This window comes from Entelurus aequoreus, linkage group LG04 (genome assembly GCF_033978785.1).
Source record: "Entelurus aequoreus isolate RoL-2023_Sb linkage group LG04, RoL_Eaeq_v1.1, whole genome shotgun sequence".
Lineage (NCBI taxonomy): Eukaryota > Metazoa > Chordata > Actinopteri > Syngnathiformes > Syngnathidae > Entelurus > Entelurus aequoreus.
In genome coordinates, this window is record NC_084734.1 from 26,934,305 (window position 1) to 26,949,252 (window position 14,948).

Here is a 14,948-nt window from a genome sequence, read left to right on the forward strand (position 1 = left end):
GTATCATCACACATTCCAAACATCAAAATAAGTACGTAAATATCTGCTTGACTCATGATTTTGAAGCAACTTATCTGGCAAATTGTACAATGTAAAAATTATTTTTCGGTAAAAGAAAACTGGTAGCTCAGTTGCCAGAATTTTACTGTAAAAACACGAGACAAAAAAATGTGTAATTATGTTTTTCCCATATACACCGTAAAAACAACGACTGTAGATTTTACAGTAAAACAGTGGTACTGTTTTCCCATTTACAGTTACAGTAGATTGTAAAAAACATGGCACATTTTGTGGTAAAATTTCGGCAGCTAAACTTTACTCTAAAATCTACATGCTTTTCTTACAGTGTACGTAAAAATATATAACAATAAATAATTGTGTAATGAAGCATTTTAAAATGTATATATTATTCACTGTTACAAGTGGTTCTGAGGGCAGTCATAACTGTGATGTGGCCCCCCATGAAAACGAGTTCCACACCCCTGGAATGAACAAAAAGATTGTTGCCACGTAAACATTTTTGTTTGAGTGCCATCCAGTGGCTCAAAAAAATAATCCACAACACGTAAGAAGAAAAAGTCCAGTAAGAATATTGTTTATTCAAAGCAGGAGTAGCAGCAATGCAAGATGTTATTTAACATGCATACACAGTCATAGTGATGTACTTCAACTTGAAACACACTTTGAATGATGCAACCCGACTTTATTGGTTTATTTGCAACAAAACAAGGTATTTCACACATTTATTACAAATGCTTTGGGTTTTTCATGTTGTCTAAATGAAACTGATGTGTATTTCTGGTCTTGTCATCCTCGTCCGGACAGAAGGATGACACGCCAGTGTGGCTGGATCAAAAGAGACGTCGGAGACACTTTACTGAACCAAAAGTTGCTTTATTACAAGCGAGCGTCATTATACAGGACTGCAGTTCTTGGACGAGGTCAGGTCAAGAAAATGACTAACTTGGAGAAGCCAAACCATCAGTTTTATATTCCTTCTTTCTGTCTCTGTGTGTGGGTGCTAAGACATCCTGACCTTAAAAGGAGATGTTCGTGTGTAAGTGTCTGGAAAACAACTGCTTTAAGTCATAACTTAAATGTTGGCGTTGAGCTAGACAGGTAGTCTCTTCTCAAGGATAGGGCTATCACTTTTGCATTCCGAAGTCCCAATTAGGGCCTCTTTTCCTATGAGAAGTAATCCAATTCACCTGCGAATGTCAAACTAAGGGGCCTTGTTTTATTATGTGCTCAAACCGAAATACCACTGTTTAATTAAACTTGGTGGTTTACTTTCTCCAAGATGAATAGAAACATTCACCATATGCAAAACATAATATGAGTCAATTAATTCACTTCAAAACAACTGAAACACTTCCTGCCAAGAAAATCAAAGATGACTCAAAAAAACTTGAAATATAAATGGAAGATACTACACTGGTACTAATATCTATTTAGTCACAGTCACAGTACTAGTAAAAAGCGGAGAAGGGGGTGAGGATTAAATTAACGCTCCCTCTTTCTACTCCTTTTCGGAAATGTTGAATTGTGCACGGTAGTAAATGATGTTGTTTAAAATCATTAGTATTACTGAATAATACTTTTGATATGTTTACCCCCTTAGTGTAAAAATTGTAAATGGTATCTAAGCGACGTATACCTGGCGCATCTTCAGTCTTACTGTAGACATAAATGACATAGACGGACAATGTTGGACACTTTGGTGAGCATGACGAGGACATGGATAAAGACACAACGTGGACACCGTACAACACGACAACAACAACACAATTATTAGATTAAATTAATGCAAAAGTGCTTCGGTTGAACAAATCAAATAGACTTCATCACCATGTACATGTGTGTATTTTCATGTACAGTATTGTGCAAATCCTATGAAAAGAGGGTTTGTGTGCATCAAGGGACCATCAAAGGTTAACGTTTCACCGCCCAGGAGAAGAAATCCATGACAGGTGATCCTCTTCTAGAAATATTCATTGAGGGAGCAGTTTGGAGCATGCAGTGACATCACCCGCTTACTCTCTTGTACGTTTCTACTTCGTGGATTTTAATGCTCTCTGTAAAGACAAAACAACGCTGATTACAGTGAAATATTCAAAAGTACATTATTAAGTACTCAACAAATTAACACAACATTAGCCTTATTGAATTCAGCATTTCTCAGTCCCCCCAGGAATTTGCCATTTCACGTAAATTCAACCAATTCCTGCAAATTCCTGCGAATCCCTGCATATTTTGGCCAATCCGCATGATTTTTGCTAGGGATGTCCGATAATATCGGACTGCCGTTATTATTCGCCGATAAATGCTTTAAAATGTAATATCGGAAATTATCGGTATCGGTTTCAAAATTATCGGTATCGGTTTTAAAAAAGTAAAATGTATATGTTTTTAAAACGCCGCTGTGGACGTAGGAAGAAGTACAGAGTGCCAATGAACCTTGAAGGCACTGCCTTTGCGTTCCGCGTGCCGGCCCAATCACATAATATCTACGGCTTTTGACACACTCACAAGTGAATGCAATGCATACTTGATCAACAGCCATACATGTCACACTGAGGGTGGCCTTTTAAACAACTTTAACACTGTTACAAATATGCGCCACACTGTGAACCCACACCAAACAAGAATGACAAATACATTTCGGGAGAACATCCGCACCGTAAAGCAACATAAACACAACAGAACAAATACCCAGAACCCCTTGCAGCACTAACTCTTCCGGGACGCTACAATATACACCCCCCGCTACCCCGTACCCCACCTCAACCCCGCCCATCCCAACCTCCTAATGCTCTCTCAGGGAGAGCACGTCCCAAATTCCAAGCTGCTGTTTTGAGGCATGTTAAAAAAAAATAATGCACTTTGTGACTTCAATAATAAATATGGCAGTGCCATGTTGGCACTTTTTTCCATAACTTGAGTTGAAGTTGTTCTCTTATTTTGGAAAACCTTGTTGCATTGTTTAATGCATCCAGCGGGGCATCACAACAAAATTAGGCATAATAATGTGTTAATTCCACAACTGTATATATCGGTATCGGTTGATATCGGTATCGGTAATTAAGAGTTGGACAATATCGGAATATTGGATATCGGCAAAAAAGCCATTACTGGACATCTCTAATTTTCGCCAATTGAATTTGTCTCTGAGCGTCGCTCAAACGTGCACATCAACTGTCTTATCAAAATGTGTCTGCGTTTGTGTAACAATACATCAACATTGTATTGCTCCAACGGCACACTTGTCGTCCACCCACATAACTCAAACCTACTTCCGAATCCTGTCTTAATCCTAAACCTTCTGGCTATCCATTCTTATGCTTATCCGAGGTCGGGTCACGGCTAACAGTATATAAATATTCACTTCCTTGTTTACAGGTATTTATATATTTATTCTTGTTCAGGGTAAGACAATTATAGAAACATATTGTTATTTGCAATGCTGACCGAGCAAAGACGCAGCATTTACATGACAGAGGTGTTGAACTGTGATGATAAGCTCTCATTCTTTTATCAACAGAAATGCTGGCAAATGATGCAGGTTCGAACCTCAGAATCATATTTTGGCACTTTTTTGACGCATGCTAACTGCAGGGCTGCCAAGTTTTAGAAAATGACAAGTTAGACTTTAGTGGCATGATGTGTTTGGCCTTTTTTAACACCGATTTTGCCTCAATGGAATAGACTGCAAAGACAAGATATTTAATGTTCGAACTGAGAAACTTAATAATTGTTTGCAAATAATAACTAATAGCAGCAACACATTGCAAAAAGTTGGCACAGGGGCATTTTTACCACTGTGTTACATGGCCTTTCCTTTTAACAACACTCAGTAAACGTTTGGGAACGGAGGAGACCAATTTTTGAAGCTTTTTAGGGGGAATTATTTCCCATTCTTGCTTGATGTACAGCTTAAGTACCCACAGTCTTTTACTATGAAGCCACGCTGTTGTAACACGTGGCTTGGCATTGTCTTGCTGAAATAAGCAGGGGCGTCATGATAACGTTGCTTGGATGGCAACATATTTTGCTTCAAAACCTGTATACCTTTCAGCATTCAGCCTTCACAGATGTGTAAGTTACCCATGCCTTGGGCACTAATACACCCCCATACCGTCACAGATACTGGCTTTTCAACTTTGCGCCTATAACAGTCAGGATGGTTATTTTTCTCTTTGGTCCGGAGGACACGACTTCCACACTTTCCCCAAAAAAATTGAAATGTGAACTAGTCAGACCACAGAACACTATTCCACCTTGCATCAGTCCATCTTAGATGAGCTTGGGCCAAGCAAAGCCAGTGCCGTTTATGGGTGTTGTTGATAAATGGCTTTTGCTTTGCATAGTAGAGTTTTAACTTGCACTTACAAATGTAGCGACAAACTGGAGTTACTGAAAGTGGTTTTCTGAAGTGTTCCTGAGCCCATGTGGTGATATCAGAATCAGAATCAGAATCAGCTTTATTGTCATTACGCAGGGTAACGAGATTGAGGCCATTCCATACAGTGCGATAAAACAAGTGTACACTCTATACAGAAGGTGAAATAAATATGTACATGAATATCTACATGAAACAGGGTGGTTGGTGGAATGGGTTATTGCACCGAAGAGAAGGCAGTTATGAAGGTCAATGGGGAAGTCGGTTCAGGGTGGTTATGGCCCTGGGGAAGAAGCTGTGTTTTAGCCTGTTCGTCTTGGTTTTAATGCACCTGTAGCGCTTCCCAGAGGGCAGCAGGTGGAACAGGTCAGAGCCAGGGTGGGTGCTGTCCTTGATGATGGCACTGGCTCTGTTGAGGCAGCGGGAGGTGTAGATGTCCATCAGAGAGGGGAGAGGGCGGCCGATGATCTTTTGAGCCGTCTTGACCACTCTTTGCAGCCTCTCCCTGTCTGCTGCAGTGCAGCTGCCGTACCATACTGTAATACAGTAGGTCAGCAGGCTCTCGATGGACGAGCGGTAGAAGATCAGCAGCAGGTCAGGCTTCAGGTTGTACTTCCCGAGGACTCTCAGGAAGTGTAGCCGCTACTGAGCCTTCTTGATGATTGCTGTGGTGTTGACTGTCCAAGAAAAGTCATTAGAGATGTGGACTCCAAGGTACCTGAAGGTGTGGACCCCCTCCACACGCTCGCCGTTGATGTAGAGGGGGGCAGGGTCGGTGCTGCTCCTCCTGAAGTCGACGATGATCTCTCTGGTCTTGCTGGTGTTGAGAGCGAGGTTGTTCTCCGAAGACCAGGCCGTCAGCTTCAGGACCTCCTCCCTGTAGGCAGCCTCGTCACCCCTGGAGATGAGCCCGACCACTGTGGTATCGTCAGCAAACTTGACGATAAGGTTGTCACTGTGGGCTGGACTGCAGTCATGGGTGTAGAGGCAGTAGAGGAGGGGGCTCAGCACACAGTCCTGTGGGGAACCGATGCTCAGCGTGCGGGTGGATGAGAGGTGGGGGCTAAGTCTCACATTCTGGGGTCGGTCCGTTAGGAAGTCCCTTATCCAGGCGTTTGTGAGAGGGGGGAGGCCAAGAGTGTCCAGTTTATTGCAGAGTCTGTCCGGGAATATTGTATTGAAGGCAGAACTATAATCCACAGAGAGCATCCGGACGTAGATCTGCTGCTGCTCCAGGTGGTTCAGAGCAGAGTGGAGAGCAACAGTGATGGCGTCCTCTGTGGATCTGTTCGCCCGGTATGCGAACTGGTGGGGGTCAAGGTCTGAAGGGATATGGTCCTTGATGTGCTGGAGAACCAGTCTCTCGAAGCACTTCATGATTACCGGAGTGAGGGCCACTGGTCGGTAATCATTCAGGCTGGTGATGGGAGACTTCTTCGGCACCGGGATTATTGTAGATGACTTCAGGCAGGATGGGATGACTGCTTGAGCCAGGGAGAGGTTGAACATCCTGGTGAGGGGGGGAGCGAGCTGGTGGGCGCACGCCCTGAGCACCTTTCCAGGTACTCCGTCTGGTCCGGCAGCCTTCCTGGGGTTCACAGCCAGGAGCACTCGTCTGACACTGTGCTCCTGTACAGTGAGTGGAGTGGTGCCGGAGACCGGTGGGGGCGGGGGCAGGGCTGGAGCAGATGAGTGTCGCTGGGGGGTATCGAAACGGGCAAAGAAACAGTTAAGCTCCTCTGCCAGTGTTGCACTCTGATCCGCAGTTGTCACATTGCAGCCTCTGTAGTTCGTGATGTCATGAATTCCCCGCCACACCTCCCGTGAGTTATTGCTGGACAGATGGGACTCTATGCACCTCCTGTGGTCCGCCTTTGCTTTTTTAATCCCTCTCTTCAGGTCGGCTCTAGCCGCACTGTACAGTGCCCTGTCCCCTGACCTGAAGGCTGCGTCGCGGGCCCTGAGGAGTGTGCGGACTTGGCTGGTCATCCAGGGTTTCTTGTTGGGGTAAATCCTTTCCACACTGATGTCGTTTTTTGATGCAGTACCGCCTGAGGGATCGAAGGTCAGTAATATCATCGCTTACGTGCAGTGATTTCTTCAGATTCTCCGAACCTTTTGATGATATTACGGACCATAGATGGTGAAATCCCTAAATTCCTTGCAATAGCTCATTGAGAAATGTTGTTCTTAAACTGTTCGACAATTTGCTCACGCATTTGTTCACAAAGTGGTGACCCTCGTCCCATTCTTGTTTGTGAATGACTGAGCATTTCATGGAAGCTGCTTTTATACCCAATCATGGCACCCACCTGTTCCCAATTAGCCTGTTCACCTGTGGGATGTTCCAAATAAGTGTTTGATGAGCATTCCTCAACTTTCTCAGTCTTTTTTGCCCCTTGTGCCAGCTTTTTTGAAACATGTTGCAGGCATCAAATTCCAAATGAGCTAATATTTGCAAAAAATAAAGTTTTCCAGTTTGAACGTTAAGTATCTTGTCTTTGCAGTCTATTCGATTGAATATACTATAGGTTGAAAAGGATTTGCAAATTATTGTATTCTGCTTTTATTTACCATTTATACAACGTGCCAACTTCACTGGTTTTGGGGTTTGTACTTAAGACTAATGTCCTCACCTTCAGCAGCTCTCCCTGCACTGTGGCCTCTTGATACTCGTCTTAATTAACCAGAAATTAGAAATTTAAATCATCTTAACGGTTTTCTCTGCTGGCTCTTCTGTGTCATCCTCTGCATCTGCGTTCTCAATTTGTATCTCTTCTAGATCTCTGTCCTCGCTGTCCCCAATCTCTTCTAATCTCTCTTTATCTTCCAGTGTTGCCAACTCCTCAGAAAGGAAAGTAACTATTGGCTCTCATTAAAGTTGCTAGATTTGATTAAAAAAACAAGTCTCAAAGCATGGGCAGCACAGTGGGACAGGGGTTGGTGCATGTGCCTCACAATTCGAAGGTCCTGAGTTCAATCCCGGGCTCGGGATCTTTCTTTGGGGAGTTTGCATGTTCTCCCCGTGACTGCGTGGGTTCCCTCCGGGTACTCCGGCTTCCTCCCACCTCCAAAGACATGCACCTGGGGATAGGTTGATTGGCAACACTAAATTGGCCCTAGTGTGTGAATGTGAGTGTGAATGTTGTCTGTCAATCTGTGTTGGCCCTGTGATGAGGTGGCGACTTGTCCAGGTTGTACCCCGCCTTCTGCCCGAATGCAGCTGAGATAGGCTCCAGAACCCCCCGTGACCCAGAAAGGGACAAACGGTAGAAAATGGACGGATGGATGGATGGATGGATGGTCTGAAAACATCGCAACTTTTTGAAAAAAGCTGTCGATTTGAGCCATTATAGACCGCTACAATCACACACAAATCCTGCAGGTACTGAGTTATGCTCAGGCGAGTCCAGCACAGATTTGACAAAAGTGGTTTATAAAAGCTTCCGAATGGACGTTCGGCAAATTTAACAATATCCAAGCTCGCTTTTTTAACTATTTTTCAAAATTGAAATACCCATAGACTTAGATTGTCTGTGAGCGTGACCTGATGAGGGACGAAACGACTTGTAAAATAAATGCCCTGAGAGTAAAAACAGACAAATATGTGTCAAGTGGCGGAATCCTAATTAGTATGCGCGGCCAGGTGTGAGTGGAATGCAGAAGTATTCTAACCAGCACCGCTACAGTATTCATTTCTAATGCTACACATTGCCAAATTGCCAGCAAGTCTCAGGGAATTCAAAATCATAGAATTACAAGAAAAATCATGGACTGTAATTTCAAGATCATAGATCAACATTTAAAAATCATCGTTAAAATGGCATGTACAGTATTAGTATATAAGTATATGGTATGTTCCAGTGTGTGTGTGTGTTCTTGTATTCCTACCCTTCTTGAGACAACAATAGGGAAAAGTACCTTCCATATGAGGACCAGTAAACAAGTTAAAACATAAATCATGGTCCCGATACAGAAAACCATTGCATCTAATAGAGAATGTCTCATTTGCACCCCTGGTGGTGAAATCTATCAAAATTAGGGTGGTCCCAAAAAGGAGGGAGTTTTCAAGATGACTGTGTGTCGTTTTTAAAAGTGCTCCCCCTCTGGTCAACATATGTAATAACAAGTGTGTGTGAAAATTGGAAGTGCTCCCCCTCTGGCCAACATATGTAATAACAAGTGTGTATAAGAAATTGAAATGCACCCCATTTGGCCAAAACTAATTAAAAATAAACGTATATATAAAAATACATATATATATATATATATATATATATATATATATATATATATATATATATATATATATATATATATATATATATATATATATATATATATATATATATATATATATATATATATATATATATATATATATAATGTAATGCCAGCAATACCACTATTAAATTTGCAGACGACTTTGGGACTCATTTCTGGGAGGGATGAGTCTGCCTACAGAAATGAAGTGGAGCGCCTGACTGGGTGGTGCAGGGAAAACAACCTGGTCCTTAACACCACTAAGACGAAGGAGCTGATCATGGATTTCCGGAAGAAAAAAACAATAAACATCCAACCACTGTGCATCAACGGGGACTATGTGGAAAGGGTCTCTAACTTCAGGTTCCTGGGGATCCAGATCGAGGAAGACCTGTCGTGGAGTATGAACACCTCAGTGACCTTCAAAAAGGCACAGCAGAGACTTTACTTTCTGAGACTCCTCAAAAAGAACCAACTGTCACAAAAACTGCTTGTGTCCTTCTATCGCTGCTCAACAGAGAGTGTGCTGACATACTGCATGTGAGTATGGTATGCCAGCTGCACAGCGGCAGAGAGAAATGCAATTCAGAGTTTCATAAAAAGTGCCATGAAGATCACTGGCTGCTCTCTCCCCTCCCTAGATGAACTGTACAGTGCCAGGTGCCTCAAAAAGGCCCAAAACATCACAAGGGACCCATGTCGACGCAGGACGCCGAGATAAGCGGTCGCACTCTCTTTCGCTCCCGATCGGGAATTCAAACAACTGCTCTGATTATCCCACACTTCCTCCTTTTTCTACTTTTATATTTTAAACCTCCTCGGATACTTCACCTTTTGAAAATGAGAGTCAAGAACGCGAAATGGACATTCACAGCGACTTTTATCTCCACGACAATACATCGGCGAAGCACCTTGGCTTTGGAGCTAACGCGTTAGCATTGTGCTTGACTGCCCATCGATGCAAAGGGAACATGCCCCTGACTGGAAGGATAGACAGAAAGTCAATAATACTACTACTACTTCTACTATCAGGAGACACAGAACTCAACCCTGGACCTGTAACAACACGGTTAATGTTGTCCCGACTAGCGAAGACTAGCAATGCTACTGCTAGCATCGCCATCGAAGCTAACTCGGCTACCGGCTCATCTCAGCTCAAGCTCACCTGTGCTCCAGCGATCGGTGGCTCGGCGGAGGATTTCGCCCCGTTCATCGACACGGTCGGAGGCTCGGCGGCGGCGGTCATGGACGACCCAGTCATCGGAGAAGGCAACGACTCAGCGGCGGTGAACGACGCGGCGGCAGCTGTGGACGGCGACCCAGACATCAGTGATGGCGGGGAACAGCACGAGATGGCGGGGGTCCATGCGGCCTCTCCCCGGTCCCTGACGGTCGAGGACGCGGCATACACTGGATTTAGAGGCGCCTTTACACAAACATTTTTGTTGTTTTCGTTGTTCTCTTTGTCTTCAAAAAAGCCCGCCAAAAGGAAATCCAACCCCACCCCCACCAACCCTACCTGGCCTCCCCCTCTCCCCCTCTCCAACTCCGCCCCTCCCCCTCCCTCCCCCTTCACCTGGAGGAAGATCAATATGCCTCTCTCTCTCTCTCTCTCCTCTCTCTCCCTTCTGCTCTCAAACTTCAACAGCAATAATAACCAACAACTTTTCTGGTCAGTACCAGAACACAGCGGACTCTGATGCTCTTTTTGGTTCCAGTGGACTACACATCATCCACTTTAATGTGAACAGCCTCTCTGGAGCCAAACTCGACCAAATCAGAGAAATGTTCCTCAACACGAAGGTAAAAATCTTGTGTTTCTCTGAAACCAAATTTGATCAAAGTATTTCTGACTCAGAGATAGAAATAGAAAACTTTTCGGTTATCAGAAAGGATAGGAATAAACACGGTGGGGGCGTTTGTATGTATATTCACCAAGATATTAAATACATAACTCGCACTGATCTTAACCACTATGACCTGGAATCTGTGTGGGCGGAAATCAAATTTAAAAACGCTAAGCCGGTACTAATAGGGACTGTTTATAGACCCCCTAATCAGAGTGATTTCTATGGGGCTTTGGAAGAATGCTTGGCAGGAACAGACAACGTGGAGAAAATTATAACTGGGGATCTGAACACAGATATCCAACGCAAAGATGAGCCTGTCTTCAGATCCTTCAGCAAGTTTTGTAATCTGCACGGTCTTTCCCAGCTAATAGTGCTACCTACAAGGGTGTGTGATTCCACCCAATCAACCATAGATCTCATTCTCACTTCAGACCGGCCTAAAATAAAAAATAGTGGGGTCATGATCTGTGGTCTTAGCGACCACTATCTAACCTTCTGCACCCGCAAAATAGCTAAACCCAAAGCCAATGGCCACATAACAGCCCAATCCAGATCCCTCAAAAAATACTCCAATGACAATTTCAATTTAAAATTAGATGAGTGAGACTGGTCCCCTGTGCTCGCGAGCAACCTGGTCGATGTTGCTTGGGATCGCTTCAAAACGGCGTTCCTAAAGATACTAAATGACATGGCTCCCGTGAAAACAGTCAGGATCAAAGCCCGCTCGGAACCATGAATGAATCCGGACCTATTAGCTGCCATAAAAGACAGAGACAGAAAATACTCTGAATACCAAAAATGTAAAACAGAAGTAGATAAACAACCCAATAATATCAACCTCAAATTACTCCTTTCAACTCTCAAAAAGCAATGCAATAAATAAAGAAATAAGTCAACCAACCTGACTAAATCCTTAAAAAAAAATTACATTAACGACAAAATAGAGGAAAACACAAATAAGCCACGTGAGCTCTGGAAAATTCTCAACAACCAGCTTCCTGGTTGCAGCCAGAAACTTAAAACAAGACTCACCAACATCAGTATCAAGAAGGGTGACTCCCTCATTACAGACAAAATGGAGGTAGCTAGCCGACTTAACATATTTTTCACCAGCATAGCCGCAACTCTTGTCAACAAGCTGTCCCACCACTCTGGTCGCTTTGGTGTAGAACACATTAAAGCCTTCTACAGAAAGCTAGGAGTATCCAACGATGATTTCAAATTAGAAATGGTCACAGCTGATGAGGTGTTTAAAAAATTGAGCGCGCTCCACCCTAACAAGGCCACCGGCCTTGATAATATTCCCTCCAGATTCCTCAGGGACTCTGCTTCCATCATTGCCCCGATCATCACGCACATAATAAACCTATCAATTACACAAGGCCAAGTACCAAAAGATTTTAAGATTGCAAGAGTAACTCCCCTCTTTAAAAAAGGAAGCAAATTGGAACCTGGCAACTACCGACCTGTTTCTATTCTCAGTTCCATTTCGGAAGTAATGGAGAAAATAGTTTATGAACAGGTCGATAGTTACCTTGCTACTAATAAACTCATGTATAAATTCCATTCCGGCTTCAGAATTAACCACTCCACTGACACATGCCTTCTCTATCTGACCGACCACATCAAACATGAGGTGGACGCGGGCAAATACTGCGGCATGGTCATGCTGGACCTTCAGAAGGCCTTTGACACCGTTAACCATGCTATACTGTTGGATAAGCTCAGAGCAATCGGATTTAACAAAAACTCATGGAGCTGGATGCAACCTTACTTGGAGGGGAGGGAGCAGGTGGTAGAGGTGAACGGCACCGTGTCCCCCCCCCCCCCCCCTCTCGGTGAGCTGTGGAGTCCCCCAAGGCAGTATATTGGGACCTTTACTGTTCCTAATATACATAAACGACATTTTATCTGCATGCGACTGTGAATTGTTTTTGTTTGCGGATGACTCTGCCCTGCTGGTGTCCGGCAAGGACAAGTCACAGGTGGAGAAAATCCTCAGTGCTGAGCTCTGTAGAACTTGCACCTGGCTCGCTGACAACAAGCTATCCATACACTTGGGTAAAACAGAATCCATCCTGTTTGGGTCCCACATCAACCTTAAGAAAGTCAATGACTTCACCATAAAAGTGGGTGACATTGTTATCACCAGGAAAGATGAGGTCACCTGCCTAGGTTCCATTCTAGAGGCTAACCTTTCCTGTGATAAAATGGCAACCAAGGTAGTCAGAAAGGTTAACCAACGAGCGAGATTTCTCTACAGAATCTCCTCTCTGGTCAACAAAAGCACCTTGAGGATTCTGGCGGGAACTCTCGTTCAACCCTTTTTCGATTACGCATGCACCTCCTGGTACCCTAGCACCTCCAAAACCCTCAAATCTAAACTCCAAACATCTCAGAACAAGCTAGTCAGGTTACTTCTAGACCTCCACCCCAGATCCCACCTCACTCCTACCCACTTCTCTAAAGTGGGCTGGCTCAAGGTGGAGGACAGAGTTAAACAACTTGCATTGAGCCTATCGTCTATAAAATCCGCTACACCTCCCTGATACCGAAGTACATGTCAAACTACTTCCTTAACGTAAATGACCGCCATAACCACAACACCAAGGGGAGCTCCACTAACCACGTTAAACCCAAATTCCGAACTAACAAAGGTCTTAACTCATTCTCTTTCTATGCCACATCAATGTGGAATGCGCTCCCAACAGGTGTAAAAGAAAGGGCATCTCTATCCTCCTTCAAAACCGCAATAAAAGTTCACCTCCAGGCAGCTACAACCCTAAACCAACACCCTACCCGGATTGCTAATAATCAAATGTAAACAATCAAATGCAGATACTTTTTCTTATGCCTTCTGATCTCTCTCTCTCTCTCTCTCTCTCTCTCTCTCTCTCTCTCTCTCTCTCGATCTCTCTCTCTCTCTCTCTCTCTCTCTCTCTATGTCCACTACTTGCTGTCCATATTCTACCCCCCCCCCCCCCCCCCCACACACACACACACTCCTGATTGTAAATAATGTAAATAATTCAATGTGATTATCTTGTGTGATGACTGTATTATGATTATAGTATATATGGTAGTATATATCTGTATCATGAATCAATTTAAGTGGACCCCGACTTAAACAAGTTGAAAAACTTATTCGGGTGTTACCATTTAGTGGTCAATTGTACGGAATATGTACTTCACTGTGCAACCTACTAATAAAAGTCTCAATCAATCAATCAATCAATCAATCTCACCCTGGACATAAACTTTTTGAACTGCTGCCCTCCGGCTGGAGATACAGGACAATAAAATGCCGGACAAACCGATTTAAGAACACTTTTTACCCGAGAGCAATAGTGTCGCTGAACACAAGACAATAATGACTGTGCATGTGAGCTGTGAGCTTGGTATTTTTATGTATTTTATGTATTTTTATCCATTTGTCTATGTTCTTATGTTTGTATGTGTTATTATGAATTTGCACTAAATTAATTTTGCATACAATTTCGTTGTACAATGTACAATGACAATAAATATATATTCTATTCTATTCTATTCTATATGTATATAGAGACATACTGTAATAACTTTAAGTAAATAATGAAAATTAAAAAACGTTGACAATTTTTTTTTTTTTAAATATAAAAGCTTACCTTTTTTATATTTGCATAGTATGTATATATTAATAATGTTGTAAATACACATGTTTATACATCTAGAAAGGGTGGTCCTAAAAAGGTAGGCATTTTTCAACGGTCTCAAGAAGGTAGAAAATACAAGAACGTGTGTGTGTGTGTGTGTGTGTGTGTGTGTGTGTGTGTGTGTGTGTGTGTGTGTGTGTGTGTGTGTGTGTGTGTGTGTGTGTGTGTGTGTGTGTGTGTGTGTGTGTGCGTGTGTGTGCGTCACACGCTGCTGAAGAAAACTAAACTGGGTGGCACCTTTCCTCTGACAACATCCTGTTTGAAGCCTCATGACGTGCTACTGTTGATCCGTTGTTCTCATGATGAAAAGGTTGTTTGAATATTAATTATCGTTGAAGCACCACAGTTATTGACCCATTCATGGTCTGAACACCTTTGTCAAGTTTAATGTTCACTTCGTTGTTGTAAAACATAAAATTGTGTAAAAAGTAGTGAACTGGAGCACATTCAAAAGTTTAAAGAAGGTCAAATTAGGCTACACACCTCAAAACTTTTGTGAAAAGTGTGTTCACCGGGTATGCAAATTGTGTGACTGAATTAAAAACTATAATATAAATATACGGGGCCAAAATTTGGATTTCAGAAGAGTGGGGGACACAATTGGCGCAGTTTGAAGGATCTATCGCATGCCTGCGTTTCACCAATCAAATACAGTCACTGGTGACGTTTGACTCCGTTTCACCAATCAAACAGAGGCAGGCAGTCACATGATTAACAAGCTTAAGCTTACATGAACTCAACGTC

At 43.1% G+C, this 14,948-nt stretch overlaps 1 protein-coding gene across 3 annotated transcripts in view; it reads right to left on the minus strand.

Annotated features, from left to right (window-relative positions):
* Positions 1–590: 590 nt before the first annotated feature.
* Positions 591–14,948, minus strand: part of LOC133648408 (syntaxin-binding protein 6-like) — a 45,260-nt gene continuing 30,902 nt past the window's right edge. For 2 of the 3 annotated variants that reach the window (XM_062044466.1, XM_062044463.1), the window contains one exon: positions 591–2,075. In XM_062044466.1, coding sequence (XP_061900450.1) covers positions 2,052–2,075 — 24 coding nt within the window. In that variant the 3' untranslated portion in view covers positions 591–2,051. The remainder of the gene's footprint in view (positions 2,076–14,948) is intronic. The other variant, XM_062044465.1, reaches the window with a different exon arrangement.